Genomic DNA, 20,283 nt, shown 5'->3' with positions numbered 1-20,283 from the left:
TTTAGCTTAACTACCTATATGGTCTAAATGAGTTGTTTATGCTTAATTTGTCTTTGTTTTCCAATTAACTGGAAGTAGTTGTGATTACTTTCACCATATTTATTTTTTGCCAAATAAACACCCAGGTTTCTTTTAACCTTATTTACGTTTCTGGTTTGGTTGCCTAGGTTACCCATACGGCTTAATTCCCTAAATGACTTGGCATTTTTTCAACTGCCACCAGCACATCAAGTTTTCCCTACTGAATTGTCCGGTCGGGAATTGAAAAAAAATTTTCTGATCGTTCGACTTCATAGAATTCACAGCGACAACTGATAACTGAAGGTTCGTTTTTTATACTTTACAATTTTCGAAATGAATGCAAATTGAGAAAGACATTTCTATTGTTTCATGCAACAATCTGACTCAAACTAAAGTTTGCAATATGTACGTTTACTTTATTGTCCACACAGGCAGTCAATGACTCAGTACTTTCGTCAAAGTCACTTCATCAAAGACGTTTTGCTCTTAGGATTTAAATTTATTGCTTTTTATGCGCTATGTCACCATGTTTTTGATGCACAGAGGTTAAATTTTGAGTCAAGTGTTTAGTCTAATCTACCATGATCGGAACATTGTAAGTTAGCAATATTATGCGAGGGTAGGATGAAAAAAGATTTATTCTTGGATGAAAAAAGTTTGAAATCACGATAATAATTCTTATGAGACCTAGAATCGACTTGCGTACGTTTTGCTGACATTTCGCGTCAAAAATAGCCCATAGGTACTAATAATACAAAATTCACACATTCCTCAAATCATTCAATGACTTCGTTTGCACTAACCGATAAAAATTTTCCACAAATGAATGAAAAATCATTTACCGAAATACTCAAATAAATTGAATAGCTGAGTAACACTGTACCCCAGTAAAGAGAAGTATTTACGGAAGTGCAAATCAAATAAATCCAAGTTTGGAAAATGTCTAGTTAATTTTGGGACACACAAAACTGCATCAGAAAATAAACAAGTGCAAATATAATAAACCAAGAAAACAATTAAAGTGCATTTGTTGCTTAAGACTCGTACAGAGAAATTGTCTGACTATTGCAGGAAAAGTGCTCAATATTTTGGACGCATTCCTGCATAGATAATGTCACATTGCATAAAAACGTGTTGAATCTCGAATTGCAAAATTTACAACAAGGATTGGAAGATGAAACTAATAATGTTTACTGCATGAAGGACCAGCATCTAAAAATATATTCAAATTTTAGCAGTTTCCTCAGTTTATGGCTGTGTGTAATTAGCAGACACCACACAAACCTGGTGATGAAGTTGACATCGGCTGTTGAGTGTTTGTTGTGTTAACTGAGCCTCCTGCTATGTTAATATGTGGTTCAATTAAAGTACAGCCAGTAATTGCAGTACCTGGAAATTATAGGTAAATATAAGAGGTTTACAACTTCAAAACTAATCAGTGCTTAGTCATACTTGCTTGTTGCAATGGATCTTGTGACTTAGCAAATTTCAAATCAGATTTCTGTCTTGTCTTCTGTAAACCAACACATACATATTTAACGTAAAAAGTAAAATGCAGAAAGTTTTACAAATCTTATAATTATGGGTGCAAGGGGCTATGTTTTAACTTACTTGTTTTTCTTGTGTGTCTTCTGTATTGACTTTTATACCAAAATCTGTTGTGAATGGCTTCCCATGAAAGTCCAATTCAACATTAACCATTTCATAACCACTGTATGGAGAAAACTTAAACAAAACCTCATGTTGTGTCCAATTGTTTGAAAATGTATTCTTCAATTTGATTGGATTTTTGTTGAATGTCACTCTACCAGATTCACTTTTGAGTGCGAGTGTAGATTCATTTTGATCTGATCTGGTAAACAAGTAATGAAGAATATTATGTACTTTGTTTAGACATACAAAAAAATGTATTGGCAAAGGAATTTATTGAAACGGATTAGGCACAATTGGTATTGTTATTAAGTGACTTGTTAGAGTGTTACATCATGGATGGCATTTCACTGTTTACCCTATTGAAAATTTATTTTGATACACCTTGGATTTGATTAATAATAACCAAACTATGAAGTTTAATGCTTGTGAATGAGAAAATATTTTTAAAAATTTATTTTAGCATTATCAAGAATCTCACGACAAAATATCATTGTTTTAGAATGTTACTGATATTTTCGCATTGATTAGCTTGCCGTTGTATGGTCAAATTGTTTTTTTTTGTAAAGATTTATGTACATATTTTCAAAAATTCAAAAGTTTGCTTTTAATGTTGGTCGAGTGATCAAAAAAGAGATTTTTTTGTATTGTTGTGATCTTTGATGGTAGGGATTTGACTACCGATAGACTAACTGAAAACCTATAACATCTCTACCAAACATTATTTTAAGCAATTGTTTATCACAATTGCGATGTGATTCATTACCCTAAAGTGAAACCAAGCAACTTATTGAGGTTATCATCAGTCTTTAAGTTGAACTGCAAGTTGTCACAAATAACAAGTCTCCAAAGTCTTTCAGCAGAGTCAGAGCTTTCCTTTGATGGAAATCCACCCAGGACCATTTTCTCCTTTGACCAACCAAAGAGTTTCTTCCGAATAACGCGAAACCTTCAAGTACAAAAACAAGACTCAGGCAATTTTTTTTACATTTCTTTAAAAAAATACACTTACCAGGTAAAATGAGTTACTTTAAATGTAATCTTTCCCTCTCCATTGTAGGATAAAGTTTGATAATATTCCCATGTTTTACCATCTTGACTTGTCTCAACCTTAACATTTTATTAAACAGTTTCATTACAACATCATTTAAAATAAAAGTGTATCTAGTGTTTCTACATAAGAATTATAAATTACCTTCATTACTCCATGATACATTTTAAAACTTGTACTTCTATGTTGACTGAATTAATTCAAGATGATTTATTTTTTTATTTTAAAATATGAAACATGCAACGGCAACAAGATGAATGTTTAAACTTACCACAACAAGTTGATGAAGATCTTCACACACAAAACATGTTGGTAAAGTGATGGTGACATCTTTGGTGAACTTTAACCCGCTTGGTCCACAATACAACAATGGAGTAATTTCCTTCTGTGGAATGAAAACCCAATAATAAAAATTTAAATATAATTGTTGAATAATGAAACATTTTACTTCCTAACAGCCAAGAAATTACATCTTGCATTTGTAAAGACAACAAACATAAAATTTTGTCAATGTATGTACATGGTTGTAAAAATTGTGTATTGTTGATGCATCAATATTTTTTGTCATTTGTTTAAACAGATTAAGTGTTTGGACCAGAACATATACTTTTTTTAGAAATTGATAAGTTAATCGCAGGGGTCAGCTAAGTCTAAGTGCAATGGCTAAGCCACTTACATTTGACTTAGTATTTCCATAGTAACTTCTCAACCAAATTTTTGCATTTGTATCCAGTGCATTAGGAGGAATATCAACAACACAACCCATCACTTCAAGTTTGCCACCTTCCACACCAACAACTGATGATGTTGACTGGATTACTTCATACTCTTTATGCTTCTGTAAATATAGAAAATATAATTATTAGTCATGCATCAGTCATTACAATGTTATTAGTAGTATATATAATAAGTTTCTTTATAGTTGTAAATTAAACATCATATAAAACCTTGTAACAGACCAAAGCAATTTTAGGATGAAAAGAAATGTTAATTGTAATGAAAAGTTTAGTATTTTGTTTTCAACAAAAACATGCATTTTATTTCAATCACTTTAGAATTGATGAGATCCTTCCCTGCCTGTGTAAAGTTGTTACATGTTTTGCCAAACAACATCTCAATATTGTGCATACATCCAGCCAATGACTCAGCACTTTCATCCGTCAAACTGTCGTCTTGTAGACTCACATATTTCATCTAAACAACAGATGTTACATAACAAATATTGCCAAAGAATATCAGAGAATGTTGAACAAAATTACAACTATTTCATGATAAACAACTAATTTTAGTTGTTAACCATATCTTTTGGTCATTCACAATGTGAACAACAGAAAATGGACAATATCAGATAGTTGCATAGTTACAGTGGTTAATGTAAACAAATTACCACAAACAAACATAAGTGATAAAACTGAATTTAAAAATGAAAAATTGGGTTCCAACCAAAACTGGAGATGCAGGCCAAGCAATCGCTGTAAACTTTTGTAATCACACTAAAAAGAGCAGTATCTTTTTACTACAGGATAAACCTGGCTTTTTATCAGAAAGTTTCATACAGTAAACACAATAAAATGATATTAAAAGTGCTGAAAAACAACAACAGCAAAAAATGGACTATTCATAAAAAAACTTAGACCTTTTGCAATGCTACGGTGTCAAGGCAAACAACCTTCCAGATAAAAAGCCAGGCAGATCCTGTAGTAAAAGCTACTTTTTTTTAGTGTAAGTGATAAAACAGTCTGAAATAGTGAAAAGTTAATTTTGCAGGTGTTTCTAATATTTTTTATTCTGTTGAGAGAATTTCATGTCACAAAACAGAATATGAACAATGGAAAAAAGACCAAACCAAGCACAAGTGAAGGACTAACTGTGTCTTACAGGTTTGAATAACATGCAATCAAGCAAAAAAGTATAATGACCACACATCCCGAGTACCAAAATAGACCCAATTTTACAAAATTTGATGACTAATTTTCACATTTTTTTATTGTGTTTATATAAAATTTCTCAACAACCAATAGTCATGTTTCACTTGGCTTCCGATTTGTATCTTACAGGTTTTTGTAAATCTTTAATCTTCTCCGAAAGAATTTTCACACCCTCATCTCCTATGTCACAATCATCCAGATCAATTTCTTCAATGTTGTCAATGCAACGAGCCAATGCAGCTGCTCCACTATCTCCTATCTTGTTCATGGAGAGATCGAGTTTCCTCATCTGAATGAAACAATGAACATCCAATTAGAATATTAGTAGAAATACAAACAAGGAAGGGGTAGATGGTTTTCAACAAACATGCAGTCAAGCAAGAAAGCATAATGACCACACATCCTGAGTAGCAAAATAGACCCAATTTAACAAAATTTAATAACTAATTTTCACATTTTTTTAGTGTGATGATATAAAATTTCTCAACAACCGATAGTCATGTTTCACTTGGCTTCCGATTTGTATCTTACAGGTTTTTGTAAATCTTTAATCTTCCCAGAAAGAATTTCCACACCCTCATCTCCTATGCCACAATAATCCAGATGAAGTTCTTCAATGTTGTGAATGCAACGAGCCAATGCAGCTGCTCCACTATCTCCTATCTTGTTGCAGGAGAGATTAAGTTTCCTCATCTGAATGAAACAATTAACTTGAAATTAGAATATTAGTAAGAATACAAACAAGGAAGGGGTTCATGGTTTTCAATGAACAAGCATGTCAAACAAGAAAGTATATGGGTAAGACAACCTGAGTACAGAAATAAACTCTTTTTTTTCAAATATATTCACTTATTGTTTCATTTTGTGGTGATATGAAATTACACAACAACCAATTGTCAAGCTTTACTTGAATTCTGATTTGTATCTTACAGGTTTTTGCAAATCTTTAATCTTCTCTGAGAGAATTTCCACACCCTGGTCTCCTATGTTACAATTACAAAGATGAAGTTCTTCAATTTTGTGAATGCAACGAGCCAATGCAGCTGCTCCACTATCTCCTATCTTGTTTGAGGAGAGATCGAGTTTCCTGATCTGAATTAAACAATGAAATTTAAATAAAAAAATTAATAAGAATACAAACAAGGAAGGGGTTCATGGCTTTCAATGAACATGCATGTCAAACAAGAAAGTATAATGGTAAGACAACCTGAGTACAGAAATAAACTCTTTTTTTCAAATATATTTACTTATTGTTTCATTTTGTGGTGATGTGAAATTACACAACAACCAATTGTCAAGCTTTACTTGAATTCTAATTTGTATCTTACAGGTTTTTGCAAATCTTTAATCTTCTCTGAGAGAATTTCCACACCCTGGTCTCCTATGTTACAATAACACAGAACAAGTTCTTCAATGTTTTGAATGCAACGAGCCAATGCAGCTGCTCCACTATCTCCTATCTTGTTCCCGTACAGATCGAGTTTCCTCATCTGAATAAAACAATGAACTTCAAATTAGAATATTAGTAAAAATACAAACAAGGAAGGGGTTCATAGTTTTCAACGAACACGCAGTCAAGCAAGAAAGTGTAATGACCACACATACTGAGTAATAAAGTAAACTTAATTTTTTTAAATTTTTTTTACTTACTTTAACAATCAACTTGAAATAGGATATTTGTGAGAATACAAACACGGAAGGAGTACATGGTTTTCAAAAAATTAAATATAATGACAGCACATCCTTGACACTAAACTGTGAGCGCTTTGCAAAAAGTTGAAACATTATGTATATATTGTATATATTGTATATATATATATATTGTATATATATTGTATATTTGCTTATCATGTTGTTAAGAAGTTTCATAAACTATAAAATAATACCGATTTGTTTCTTCTTTCAATAACAAAGGAGAGGGCTTCAATCTCTTCCTGAGTGATTCTACACCAACTTAGATCGAGGCAATCAGGAAGTGAGGAAGCTACTGAAGAAATTATCTCCTCATCATTTGTTTCATAGGCCCTCATGCATTCATGGAGTATTGCACTTTGGTCAGGTCTCCTCCAATAGGGGGCAGAGAACATTGGATCTAATCTTATAGTTGAACCTGCAAATTTACACTGATATAATTCATTTTGATACATAATATCAAGCAATGACATAACATTACCGTATAACACTACTATAAGTTTGTTATTAAAAATTATTTATTGTGTTTTATCGAATGGTGGGATAAAATATATGTTGTATTTAATTTCACTTAAAACAGAAAACTGTTGACCTTCGCGAGCGTTTATGTCATCACGATAGGCGTCGATTTTTTAACGTTTTGTAAAATATTAAGGGTGACTTTTCCAATTTATAGAAACACGCAAAAAACATTCATCAATCGTATCGCCCTGAACATACGTATACGACGCAAATTCCCTTTCGTGTCACTTTGTTTTAACACAGAATCATGTTGTTGTAGCACTAAATTTTAATCACTTTAATTATTGCCCCCCTTACTGAAAGCAGCACATTTTTATTTTACTCGGTCTATTGCAGATTTAGTAATTATGAAGTGACAAACAAATCTATTACGCAACAATGCTGATTTTTACCATTATGCTACAACAACTGCTGCGCTGCGTAATAATCCACGAAACACTTGTGTTTGTCATGATTGTGACGGTGATAATACAGGTCGTTTGAAACTAGCTTTATGCATAATATAATGTATGTGGTTTTTCTGACAATAATTTTTAATTTAAACGAAATCCAGGGGTGACAATACATACGTTGTCACCCCTGTTTGTTTGTGAGGGATGACATGTCACCCCAGTCACCCCTAAATCAACGCCTATGGTCATCACCTGATATTATTGATGAATGTCGAGAGGAATGTCCAGAGGAATATCCAGAGTCTTGTGTCCTTTTTGGTGATATTGTTTAATATAAAGATTTAATTACACCTTTTTTGTTGAACATGACTTAGCTACTACACTATCTCTTACCAAGGAGAAATCTACATACAGGCTACTGCATATTTATGCAATAATATTTGTCAGATTTAGTGCAAAAGTTTGTGATGTTAAACCACTAGAAATAACTTTTACCCCTTAGATAACCTTTTTTTATCAGTACTAAAAAATAAGTTCTATAAGCACATACTGTGGTGTTGTGTAAATTTCCAATACTACTTTCTGATGACGCTGGCTCAACTATCAACGAACATACAAACACAAGCTTGTCTTAGCCTCCAATGTAAACTTGTTATGTACACCTGATATTCCCAATCTGACCATGGCCTGCATTTGCAAGTTCTGTGCTTGGCATTCTATTCTGTACACTGCCCACCATATACAACTGGCTTGAAAAGTTGCTTTTGTCTCCGTTTCTGTCTGTGATTCCATCTGCTCATCACCACATATACCTTCATCAAACCTTTTTAGTTGGTAATTTTTATATATTAAACTATCTATATATGGTATTAAAAGAAAAAAAAAATATTTTCACACAGAAAATTCAGGAATATCACAGAAGTGGTAGTGAATAAGTGAAAATTATATGATACAAATGGTGAGTCTTTTGTATATACCTGAAAATTTACACAAATTAGGTAAAAAATGCAATTGGAATTTGTAGAAAAATGAGTGGTCAAAAGTATTCTACCTACTGTGGTTTTATGCAAGGCCCATCTCTCATCTATTCAATGACATCAAAGTTAGTTTACAGTAGAAATCAATAAAAATCTTTTATAGAGAACATGAAATTTCTAAGTCCCAGACATTTCCCTCCAAGGAGTTTTGGTAAAGTTTCTTCTACTGTATTTGATCCTGTCTGTGAGTCCTAACGTGTCAGATAAAATTTAAAACATGCTTCAAGGAACATCTGGGTATTTTGTTTTGGAACTCAAGGTCACCATGATGGTTTTTATGAAGAAATTAATAACATGTTCACTACAAACCAATGCTAATATTCAAAAAATATGACCTATGAAATTGAAGCCAGTGTATTTGGGTGACCAATAAGGCATGTTTACTTTCACCAAATTATCCAAAAGTCATTCAAAACAGACTAAATGCAGGTGAAGACAGTTCAGTCAGTGAAGTATTGATATGGTATGGGACCATGGGCCAAACTTCTCCGAGTGTTTGTTCATTTGTATTTTGCTCTGACTTATCATAAAAAGTTTGAAGCAACACAAATTTGGCGGATTTTATGCTACTTTGAATAGATCTTTGGAACAATTTCAAAGAAACATTTCAGCCTGAATACAACTGCTTGATGCCAGCATAGATTGTTAAATTTTCATTATGACATAATAAATCACTCTATCTAAATGCACAATAGCTGGTACATCAACATTTGGATGGGCAGCTTCTTCCAATTTTTCATTGTTGAAATATTCGCATGACAAAAAGTTCTTTATAGGTTTCAGTTACGCTGTAATCTGTAGCACATCTGCATAGTCTTGCTATGATCTTATAAATACCAAGCTGAAATATTGTACGTCATCACCACAACGTCAACTCGATGAGTTGTCCAATATGTTTAATGCATGTGTGTGTAAGCAAATCCTGTTTCCCAAGTGAACTGTTCAGTGTTATGCATTGTGTATAAGCTGCAGACAGATGGCCACTGTTTCGACCTAAAAGGTCTCATCAGTGCAGCTGGTGTGACTATAAGACGACTTTGTCTGCAGCTTATACACAATTCATATTATTGGCTCCACATTGCTGTTCAGTGTTAGTTCAAGATATTGCGTAAATTATTTTCTATGCTCTGGGCTACCTGTGTTGCAGTCTGGTATTTGTTCATTCTATTCTGATTCTATACTTAGACTCAATGCGATTCGATGCTAACTCTGTAACATATGCTGTTTGGATTCACATGGCCTAAAAGAATAAACATATTTTGATTGGAGGAACTACTGAGAATATTATATTACTAAAGAAAGTAACAGGAAGCCAGGTATGTTGACCCGAGGGATGGTTGCCTTGAAACAGACATTATATATACTCAAAATTAAGTTTCACTAAGCTTGCCTATTGCAGCATACGTTGCAGTCTCATGGCATTACACTGTTGGTCTGGTTAGCTTCCATGCACAAAAGTCATGTTGTGGCAATTACATACCTTTTATGAGAAGGATGTTTTTTCTGCTTTAGTGGAAGTTGCTCATTTATCGAAGATCCTGTCTTTGATTTCATTTGTGAACTTTCAGATTTGAATTTTTCTGGATCCATGTTGGTTTAAATATACAAATCAAATCAATTGCCAGATTAACCTTTACAAAATCTGCATTGGAAAACTGTATATACATTAAAAAGAAAAAATTTTATCAGTGCAAAAGAAAGACAAAATATGTGTATATATATTGGTAAAGCCCCTTTCGTGCATTTTTAACTTCACAATCGTAGTTTTGTGTCAATGTTCGTCAATAATTAGTTGGGGGTTGATGCGAGGTAATTCACATTATAAATGTGTGTTAAATAACAATAATGTTACCTAACCAGCTAACGCCACGACATACATAATTTAGCGTTTTCAAATTCTGTTGAACCGCTCCGGTGATGTCATTTCCTTTCTATCTTTTGCTTTGCAAGTGCTATGCCTGGCATTTTCTTGCATTGAAAATGCCTTCCATGTCAAATGCAATGTAAAAATTTAAAAGTTATCCTTTCTGTCTGTTGTGAATGAAGTCATACTTTACGACTGGCAATTAGCACCGAAGAAAGAGAAGTGCCACCTAATGTGCTAATCAGCATCCATACATAGACCATTGCATTGTAGCACACAATTTTATGTCGTTACGCACGAGCCATATTGGAAAGTTTGTTTTTTGCGCGAAGGATTTTTTTCGACGATCGTTAATTGCGCGGACGATCGCAACGTTTTTTTGTATATTTATACTTCAGCTAATTAATATTGCGCGGATTATCGGCAATTTTTACACGACATTTTTTCCAATCTGGCGCAGGAGTTCAAAAAGGGCATTTCCCACCAAATAATCTTTCTTCCATAGAAATACACAGAAAGCGTCTTCAGAGTTTGTATTCGTTGTTTATAAGAGTAATTTAAAGAATTATTGTTACGACAAGGAATAAAACATGGATTCGACAATTGTAATTAATTGGGAAATACAAAAAAAAAATTAATGCAGCATTTTGCGGTCTGAAATGTCGCCAAACAATTTTATTTTCAAATTTAGACAAACACATACCCAGATAAGCAACTTTAATGTGTTTTTGTTTGTACAAGAAACCTTGTGGCCGATACCACCCTTAAGTTTATCGAAAAGTTATCTTTCCCTTGCCTTTTTCCTTGTCTCCTCCGAAAAATAACCAGATCGACTAAATTTACTCCCCTGTTTTTTTTAACATACTAATTTTGAAAAATATTTGTAAAAGCAAAGAGAAGTTTTGAAATACCCGAACAAGATTGCATCACACTTAAAAAAAAACACTGCAGCGAAGCAAAAAATATAATGTAAAAATAACTAATGTTTTTGCCAAAACATAACTGTTCAAAAACTACACTACGAAAACCACCATTTTCTTCGTCGTAACGAGATCGGTAAGCGACAAAAAGTCAATAAAAACATACGTAGGTCAAGCACTGACGACCCTTGACGTTTTAGACTTAGACAAGGAAACTACTGCCACGCACGCAATTACTAGGAAACTGCCAACGTTTGGGAAACAACAGCCTATAATATGGTTTCAGCAAGTCGAATCCCAGTTTGCGCTAAGAAGAATATCTGCTGATGACTGCTAACGATGTGGTTTCTTCCCTAGATCAAGCAGGCACTATTGGATTGATTGGAAAACCCACCAGAGCATGATAAGTACAAATGTCTAAAACAACCGTTAATAAGCACTTCGTGTAAAGCCAAAATGTCATCTACATTTATTTGTTTCGGCGCAACGTTCGAACAAAAAGATGTTTCTCAGTCGATGCACGGCAAAAGAATTTATGAAACGCGTACACAACCAGCGTCGTCGTCACGAGACGTTTTCTACGATTCCATACATCGTCCACACTATACACACATACATGATGGCTTTAGAAATGGCGAATACATGCTACAAGTGGAATCCAACAGACAAAGTTTTACCTCATCAACTTCTGTTAAGATTATTACAGAAGATCTACGGATGAATCGCGGCTACAAACAATTATTGCAGAAAGCTTTTGCAAACGAGGAGAATTATTATATAGCTTTTTTCAATGTATTTTCCTGCTTCTAATGGTTTTTGCCGAATTTCGCACAATAACACACGTCACGTTTCGTTTTGTACTTTGCTGTTTATTGCACAAGTCTGAAAACTCTTAGTGACACCTATATTCATGAACCAGATATGCTTTTTCTTTCTGACCCTTTCCTGTAGCTCCTACATTTTCCAGTGTGATAAGTTCAGTTGATTATGCACTGCATCATACACAGCGTGTTTAAATAAAGTGCCTGAAAGTTGGGCATAATAAAATATTAGCTAGGAGGCTTTTGTCCTGGAACGTAACGACTTTAACAAGGCGAAATGTTGGAGTCTGGCAAACACAATCTACCTCGTCCTGTTTTAGGTGTTGGTAAATGGGAAAGTTATTGCTACGAATCTTGATTTATGATCGTGTGGTGGCATGGTGCGTTGGGTTCGATACAAAATCTTCATAAAAGAGAAGCAACTCTAGTACATTGTTTCTTAACGATACCTGCCATGATATGAGCATGGCCAATCTTAGGATGCTTCGCCATTCGGTTTCACGGAAATTTTCACGGAAATGGAAATTCATGAAACGCGTACGAGCGTCATCGCCAAGAGACGTTTTCTACGATTCTTTGCATCGTCCAACGCACAATGGCAACGACATCACGCTACCATGCAGACACCAACGCAACGACATCGATCACACCTACGTCATTACCGGGGTGCACTGAAAGCAATGTTATCTGCACATCATAACGTACCTAATCGCAGGAGGCGACATCTGAAGACCTACGATAGCTTAACTCTGTACCAACGCTCGTTGGAGAAGAAATGAAATAAATACGCGCGACACCTAGACGACGGCACAAAATGGTAATCACATGCGATGTACGCTATTTCACACAATCAACCAATTAGATGCAGTAACAGCGGTGACTTGGTCGAATACCCACAACCATAATTGCTTGTACATCTGGACAAGTGGGATCAAACAACAATGTTTTATCTCAACAACTTCTTTGAAGATTGTAACAAAAGAGGAGAGTTATTGTTGCCCTTTTCAATGTAGTTTATCGCTTATAATGGTTTAAATCGAACTTCGCACAATAACGCACGTCACTTTTCGTTGTGTACTTTGCAGTTTATTGGACAATTCTTAAAACTGGTCTTAGTGACATCTTTAATCATTTTACCAGAGATGCTTTTTCTATCTGACCTTTCCTGTACCTCCAATGTTTGTAAATCGATCAAATTAAACTCTGGCAAACCAGTTGTTCATGCACTAAAACATATACAGCGTTTCAAAAGAAGTTGCCTGCAGGTTAGGAATAGTAGAATATTGACTAGAAGGCTCTGCCCTGGAACGTAACAACTTTTATAAGGCGAAATGTTAGAGTCTGGCAAACACAATCTACCTGTTCCCGTTTTAAAGGTCGGTAAATGGGAATTTATTGCTACGAATCTTGATTTATGATCGTGTAGTTGCGTAGTGATTATTTTGGTTACTAATAACAGGACCCAATACAAGACGGAAGAATGTCTTCGGTATCGTTTCACCATCTAAGTATGTCACCAACTTTGAACTGAAACTTTGTTTATATGAAATATTTGATATCGAAAGCAACGAGCATACGTGAATACTGTTTCTAAAAACACAAAAACTGCACAATAATCTCAACACCAACGTATCTGTAACATAGATATTATACGTGACAGAGCCCACCCCATTAAATTGGCATCTTGCAAATGACTGAAAAGCAAACAAAGTATTAGGCAAGCAGAACGTCAAATCAATAGAGTACACCCACGCTCAGTGACTTTATGGTGGGTGGACATGACGCTCAAAAGAAGTAATTGACGACCAAAGGGTGTTTGGACAACTTGCTGCCACTCTATGGCAGACAGGGAGTGTGGAGCGTCACGTGTTCGATGTTGGTTTTAAGGTCGCAAAAAAGCTCTCTGTCGTTAAATCGCTTGTTTTGTTCCTCGTGCGTGAAGCGAGTCTTGGCAAACACAACTTACTTCATCTCGCTTGCTTAATTAGTTGGATTTGATACAAAAACTTCACAGAGATAGTCAACCCTTCTACATTGATTTTAACGGTGTAAAAAGTTATATACCTGCTTCGATAGGTCTATGACTATATAACTATAGGATTGACGATAACACTTCTGTTAACCAGTTTATGAGGAACTAACGATATAACCACAAATGTTGTTGTTTGTTTTTTACGGATTTAAACGAAGCTGACGAATGAGGTTGATGCGCATAAAAGTCATTAATTTGTCCCATCATTGCAAAGGTTCAAGGGATAATCGATCCGATGGTATTTGACATTCACTACAAATTTCTACAAAGTGTTAGCCAGATCCTCAAATAATTATTGTACATTCAACGTGTATTTCATAAGGGACTCATTGTTCAGACACCAATAATAGGTCCGACAACAGAACTCTGCTGGTAAAAATCCAAACAAAATACATTGGTTTAGATTTAATCAAAAAAATCGCGTGTAGTCCAGCAATAATTTATTGGGGTACAAATTTTACATTCAGGCAGCAAATGCTGGAAAATACAGACATCAAGCACCAAAATCGAAAATTTTTGCTTCGGCCAAATAACAACGTGTTGAAGTTAACGGCAACTATCGCATCAGGGAAATACTTAGTAATGCTGTTCTCCTATCTAAGGCAATGCGTTTTCAGCCTAACTTTACTTGAAGTTGGACCTTGAACAACGAACTTCATTTTCTATCTGCGCTTGTGCTCTCAGTAATGCCTTTTCTCTATCCTCAGCAGTATTGTTTCAACGTTACGTTACACCCAGTTCGTAATCTCTCCTGACAAAAACGTTCAAGAACTAGACAACTGTAAAACTGAAACTAGTTGAACAGAAGATGGGGATAGGATTAGGAATGTTTACTCAACAAGCGAGCAAACAAACCTGCAATTCAAAAAGTTTCAGTGAGGACAAAAAAAACTACATGATTAGTCGTATTGACAAGAGAGTCATTTGTGCACTTTTCCCTGAATTGACAAAAGTAAGCAATAAAATTCCATTTTAAAGTCGCTTGCTTAGGTTCGCTTTAAAGTGCATATGCCACGGCCATGGCAATTTTGCGTAAAACTAAAGGTACATCTACAACAAACATATATCTAAAGTTTTACGGTTCTACGTCAACCAAAAAAATGTACAAAACTGCACCCAAAGTAACGGCGACCAAAAATCGTAAACCTTAAGCGCTGAGGAGAATAGCACATCACACAAGGGACTCGCGTCGAAAAAATGCACTGTTTAGATAGGGGAAAAAGCCGTTTTTGCAGATATCGGATAGTTTAAAAAAATAGGAGAGTCCACAGATTACGTTACCTTAAATGTCAGAACAGGGTTATGCATCACACAAAAATGTGTCACTGTTACGTCGCAAACCAAAGGCTTATTTGTCCCTAATTAACGGAATACCACAGGGTATAGCAGAAACGACATTACTCTGTACTCCGATAAGACGGAAATTGTGCGTTTCTTTGCTGAGTGACATTACATGACGCCATTTTGGGTGTTAAGTCATAACTTTAACCTCCCCTTTGTGTTGACTTTAATTTGATGATTCCAACATTTCTTGTTTCGCACTAGTAAGTAAATCATTTGTGACGCGAACTCGTAGGCAACGCTATACTGTCGGGCAAAAAGTGGTATTACGACGGAATAACAGCTAATTTGGTCGGCCAAAGTTCAATTAACCTACTATCTTTTGCTGTAAGTGGACAATATGACAATGGTAAACTAACGGTTTGTCCCTGTCGTGTTTTCAAAGGTTTATGTATCACGTTAGCTATCATAAATGCTGTAACAACAAGAACACCCTGTTCCAGTAACGTTTATTGCACTAAAAATCCGTTTATTGCACTTGTTCATATTTTGTCCCCTGGTTAATGCAATATTATGTTTAACCAGTTTTACAATGTTTTCCATTCCTACGCATAAGGCTTGCTGTCAGCACTCACGCACGACCGCAGCGCCTTCTATGACGTCACGCAACAATATCTCGCTTTTGCACGATTTCGTTCGCAGCGACAAAAGTGCGAATTTGATCAGCTGTATCTCAGAAACCAGTCGCCGTATCAAGCTACTTTTTTCGCTAAAAATGTTCTAAAGTTATGAACATTTCTTAGTTTGATTATTAGAATGCTTCATTTTTACGTGTCATATGCACTTTAAGAACAAAGGATCGCGATGCGGCAAACCGTTTAAATTTTTACGAGCGTACTTTTCTACAAGTAGAGGCATTAGGCTTCAAATGTGCTAGAATGTAAGCATTTGTTGCGCACGCTTCAATGCCATAGAATTTGGGGTTCACTTTAGTTTTTAATAACCTTTTTAATTTGTCTTGCAACACGCAATTTCCATAAACGCTTCGTAGATATTTTAAATTGTTTGGGCATTTTACTGCCGGTGTTCTTTTGTACACAGAAAAAAAAAACGTGACAGCTTGCAACCACGACGGAAACACAGACGATGACCAGCAAAACATTCAAACGATTCAACGCAACTCACAGCACAACAACCTAACGACAAGACGATATTGGATTTCGGATAGAAACTATCAATCTTTACAAGGAAGGGGCATGTGTAGCATCACGCATGTTTCCCTTCTTAATTCTTCACACACTTGGAACACAGACGGACCGAAGGCTGCAGACGGTGTTAGGCTTTCCTGGCAGAAATCGCACAGTCTTCTGGCATCCGGCTCGACGACAGACCTTTTTTTATTGTGACTTGTTAAATACCCGTTCACACTTTTCTCGGTCTCAACTCTTTGCTTAATTCGTTGTCATTAGTTCGTTATCATTCTCTTTTATTTTACTTTGCCACCCAACCAGTCTTGGTCACTTAACTAACAACTGGCACTCGGTAGGAGTTACTCGCTCAGTCACTAACGTGCTTGGAACAAATTTAAACTTTACGCCGCCTGGCATTGCAAAGATGTCTTTCAAGTAATAAATAATTCTTTTAAAAATTACGGAGTTCAGTAATAACAGCTAGAACAGGGAAGCAGTCTTAGATTCAGCTAAAGCAGCCGACCTGGAAAACAAGTGGTACACTGCAGACCCTTGAATTTACTGTATCTCATCCGAGAGCACAGGTGAACAGACAAGTCAGTGGCAACTAGCCATAACAGGTCAGCCGACCTTTATTGATTGTGGTAGCATCATCGAGACAAATTGTCAGGGAAGCCGCCAAGTACCCTGCAAATTTTTGTTCGTGATGTAACCACAGAATACACACTGTTGAAGCGATAACACAATAACAATACTAAGGAGAACAATACAAGACAATGCCAAAATCAAGACCACTGTTTATCAACGAAACTAGGCAAAGATACGTTGAAGTAACAACAGATACACCTGGTCTACATTGCATGAAACTGGGGTCGCCAAACACTTTTAAAACCGTCTTTTTGTGTACAGGGAATTCAAAAGTAGCGTCCAAGCCTTGCGAGCCTTCCACATAGCGACACATAGCTCCACATAGTTGCACATAGCTCCACATGGTTGCACACAGCTCCACATAGTTGCACATAGTTGCACATAGCTCCACATGGTTGCACACAGCTCCACATAGTTGCACATAGTTGCACATAGCTCCACATAGATGCACGAGCACATTTTAGAAGGACCGCTTCACTTGTATTACAAATGGCAACCATTTTAATGCAAGTAACAATATAAAAGTTATTCCTTGTGAATGAAGTCATACTTTACGACAAGCAATTAGAACCGAAAAAAGAGAAATGCCACCTACTGCGCTAATCAGCATTTATACATAGCCGCACGAGTTCACGCAGGGAATTTCCCACCCAGGATACTTTCTTCTAGAAATACGAAGGCCTTTACAGTTTATATTCGTTGCTCATAAGAATATATCAAAGAATCATTGATATAACAATGAAAAAAGCGTTGGGTCGACAATTATATTTAAATAGGAAACGAAAAAAAATAATTGTTAATACAACATTTTTGGGGTCCAAATTGTCACGGTAAACACAATAAAACTCCTGTCATGCACGCACGCAATTGCTATGATACTGTCAACAATTTGAATTTTCTAGCAGTATTATCTCAGCAAGCCCAAGCACAGTTTGCGCTGCGAAGAATATCTGCTGATGACTGCTAACAACCTCGTTTCTTCCCTAGATCAAGCAGGAACTATTAGATTGAATGGAAAACCCACCAGAGCATGATAAGTACGAATGTCGAAAATATTTGCCTTGGCACAGTAGCATTGCAAGAGGTCAAAGTTGTTGTTGCTTTTGTCACTAGCCCATTCAATACTGTTGTTGTTTTTCAGACATTTTTATAATCATTTTATTGTTTTTACTGTAAGGAACTGAAGATGCCCATGGGGTGAAATATATATTCCTGATAAAAAGCCAGGCTGGTCCAGACATTAAACAACATTCGTTTGTTATATTAATGATAACTTATTTGCAAACTTCTTACACGAGTCGCTTAAAATCAACCGTTCAAATACTTCGTTTCCATTAATTTCGCGCGTTAATATTACCCAAGTGGGCTGAAATTTTTGAAAGAGAGGTGGGTGTGGCTAGAATCATAGAAAGAAACGCTAGCGCTCCACTGCTGCTCAATGGACAATCGTTATGGTTACAAATAAAATCAGGTGTGCCGATAGGAATAAAAGATTCCATTTCCCTGGTGAACATAATGTGCCTGAAGTTTAATCTTGTTGAACGATTCGCTCGAGTCGTCACATATTACAATCACGCATTTTTATACCAAATGCAAATACTTGAAGGGCGAAATTTAGATTTGCGTCGGTTTCAGTGCAAACTAATCCAATTCGCTTTCTGCTCAACGCATCGAGTAATCACTGATCAGCGCCATCACTTATAAGTAAAAATGTTGTCACATTCAAGATTGCCGACGCTCCGAGTTCTTGCGTTTATGCTTTCTAGTCTGTTAGAATGGTCAAGTTCTAAATCACAGGGACCTCTTAATAGCCACCTTCCGCAGGGCCTGACCTGCCAAGGGCTGAATGGATTTTGCAAGTGACCTTTCACTAACCTGACAGGCGGAGCAAAGTTTCGTTGCAAAATAAGACGGGTGATTATTTACTATAGGGGATGGCAACACGTAACCGTCAGAGCTTGCTAACAGCGTAGTCCACAGGCTTGGGTCACAATCACCGAATAAATCACGGTGATCTGACAATGATTACTTTAGACTATCTTTGCCGAAAAAGTTCCTCCATCGATCCAGGAATTGATTCCTCTCCGTAATGTCGCCACTTCACCAGATACTGCTTGACACCGCGCCTTTTCCTGGTTCGCAGGACTTTCTCCACCTCGAAGGTATGTTTGTTCACGCGTTGTAACTCCTGTTCATAGAACGTCCCCCGAATAACCTCGCCGCTGTAATCGCACACTATGTATACATAGGCGGGCGTTCGCTGTACCGCAAAAAAACTCTTCACTCTGCGCGGCAGTGCGCCAGTGAAATTATCACTGCCCGTGTGCGTGAAATGGCGCCACAAACGTTCTTTCAATGTGCGGATAAAGCGCTGCACGACGGACACTTTCGTTTCCTGATTGTACGTCGAGTAAGTTTTTGCTTGGAAAACCACTTTTGAAAGACACTGTTCACAAACTCGCGACCCGCATCTGTCTGCAGTTGATCCGGTCGTCGCCCGATCGCACGAATTACACGATCGACGGCCCACACTAGATTGGAACCGGTTTTTCGCTTAATGCAAACAACCCAAGCGTATTTAGAGAATACATCGATAATCGTTACTAAATAGCGCACCGAGCAAGTTTCTGTACTTCGATGAGATGTATTTGCCACAAAATTTCGATTGACTAAACGACACGCGAACGCCTAAAATTTTAACGACGCGGGCTATGCAACGAGTATCTGTCTTGACCGCCCAGCCAACGTTCAGCCGTTGCATGGCTTGCGCCTGTAGCAGTCCGTAACCGGTTCACACCACCAAGACTGCCGGGGTGCGCGAGGTCGTAGTAAGCTCGGCTTAAATCTCTTGCGACAACGACTCGCGAACAGCGCCCCGACGCGGAATTTGTGAAGTTTTTTTGGTCAAAGCGTCGTGGGCGCGTTCGCGTCATTCAGTGCTGCGATGAATTTAGCTTCGCCAATCGGTTTCACGTCTCGAGGAGATTTTTGCGCAACACACCGTGAATCAACAGTTCGATATTTCGACGATTTCACCTCAAAACAAGTTTTTATATCTGAGATGGAAATTATTAACAACAAGATCGTTTCTCGGTCACTCCACCATTCGCGTGATGTCATCGCGACGTCATCTGGAAACGATCGCATTCGAGAAATAAATCAACAGATAAACCCACATTGATACGGAACGCCACACGACCGTGGGAATAAACTCTACCTGATTCAATAAACAGA

The 20,283-nt window shown here is 36.5% G+C and overlaps 1 protein-coding gene across 1 annotated transcript; it reads right to left on the bottom strand.

The window, feature by feature from the left end:
- Positions 1-1,179: 1,179 nt before the first annotated feature.
- Positions 1,180-17,362, bottom strand: LOC145906456 (uncharacterized). The gene is made up of 15 exons (XM_082993871.1): positions 17,248-17,362; positions 17,032-17,088; positions 6,537-6,760; positions 6,101-6,140; positions 5,979-6,031; positions 5,581-5,742; positions 3,773-3,916; positions 3,399-3,560; positions 2,994-3,107; positions 2,684-2,781; positions 2,438-2,620; positions 1,633-1,873; positions 1,474-1,534; positions 1,306-1,410; positions 1,180-1,233 (listed from the first exon to the last, which is right to left on the bottom strand). Exons 1-15 carry the CDS (start codon positions 17,360-17,362, stop codon positions 1,202-1,204), a joined length of 1,791 nt encoding a protein of 596 aa, XP_082849997.1. The 3' UTR covers positions 1,180-1,201.
- Positions 17,363-20,283: the final 2,921 nt, after the last annotated feature.

Source organism: Ascidia mentula, chromosome 6 (assembly GCF_947561715.1).
Source record: "Ascidia mentula chromosome 6, kaAscMent1.1, whole genome shotgun sequence".
Lineage (NCBI taxonomy): Eukaryota > Metazoa > Chordata > Ascidiacea > Phlebobranchia > Ascidiidae > Ascidia > Ascidia mentula.
The sequence above is the reverse complement of the archived record's forward strand: the minus strand, read 5'-3'. Positions and strand labels throughout refer to the sequence as shown.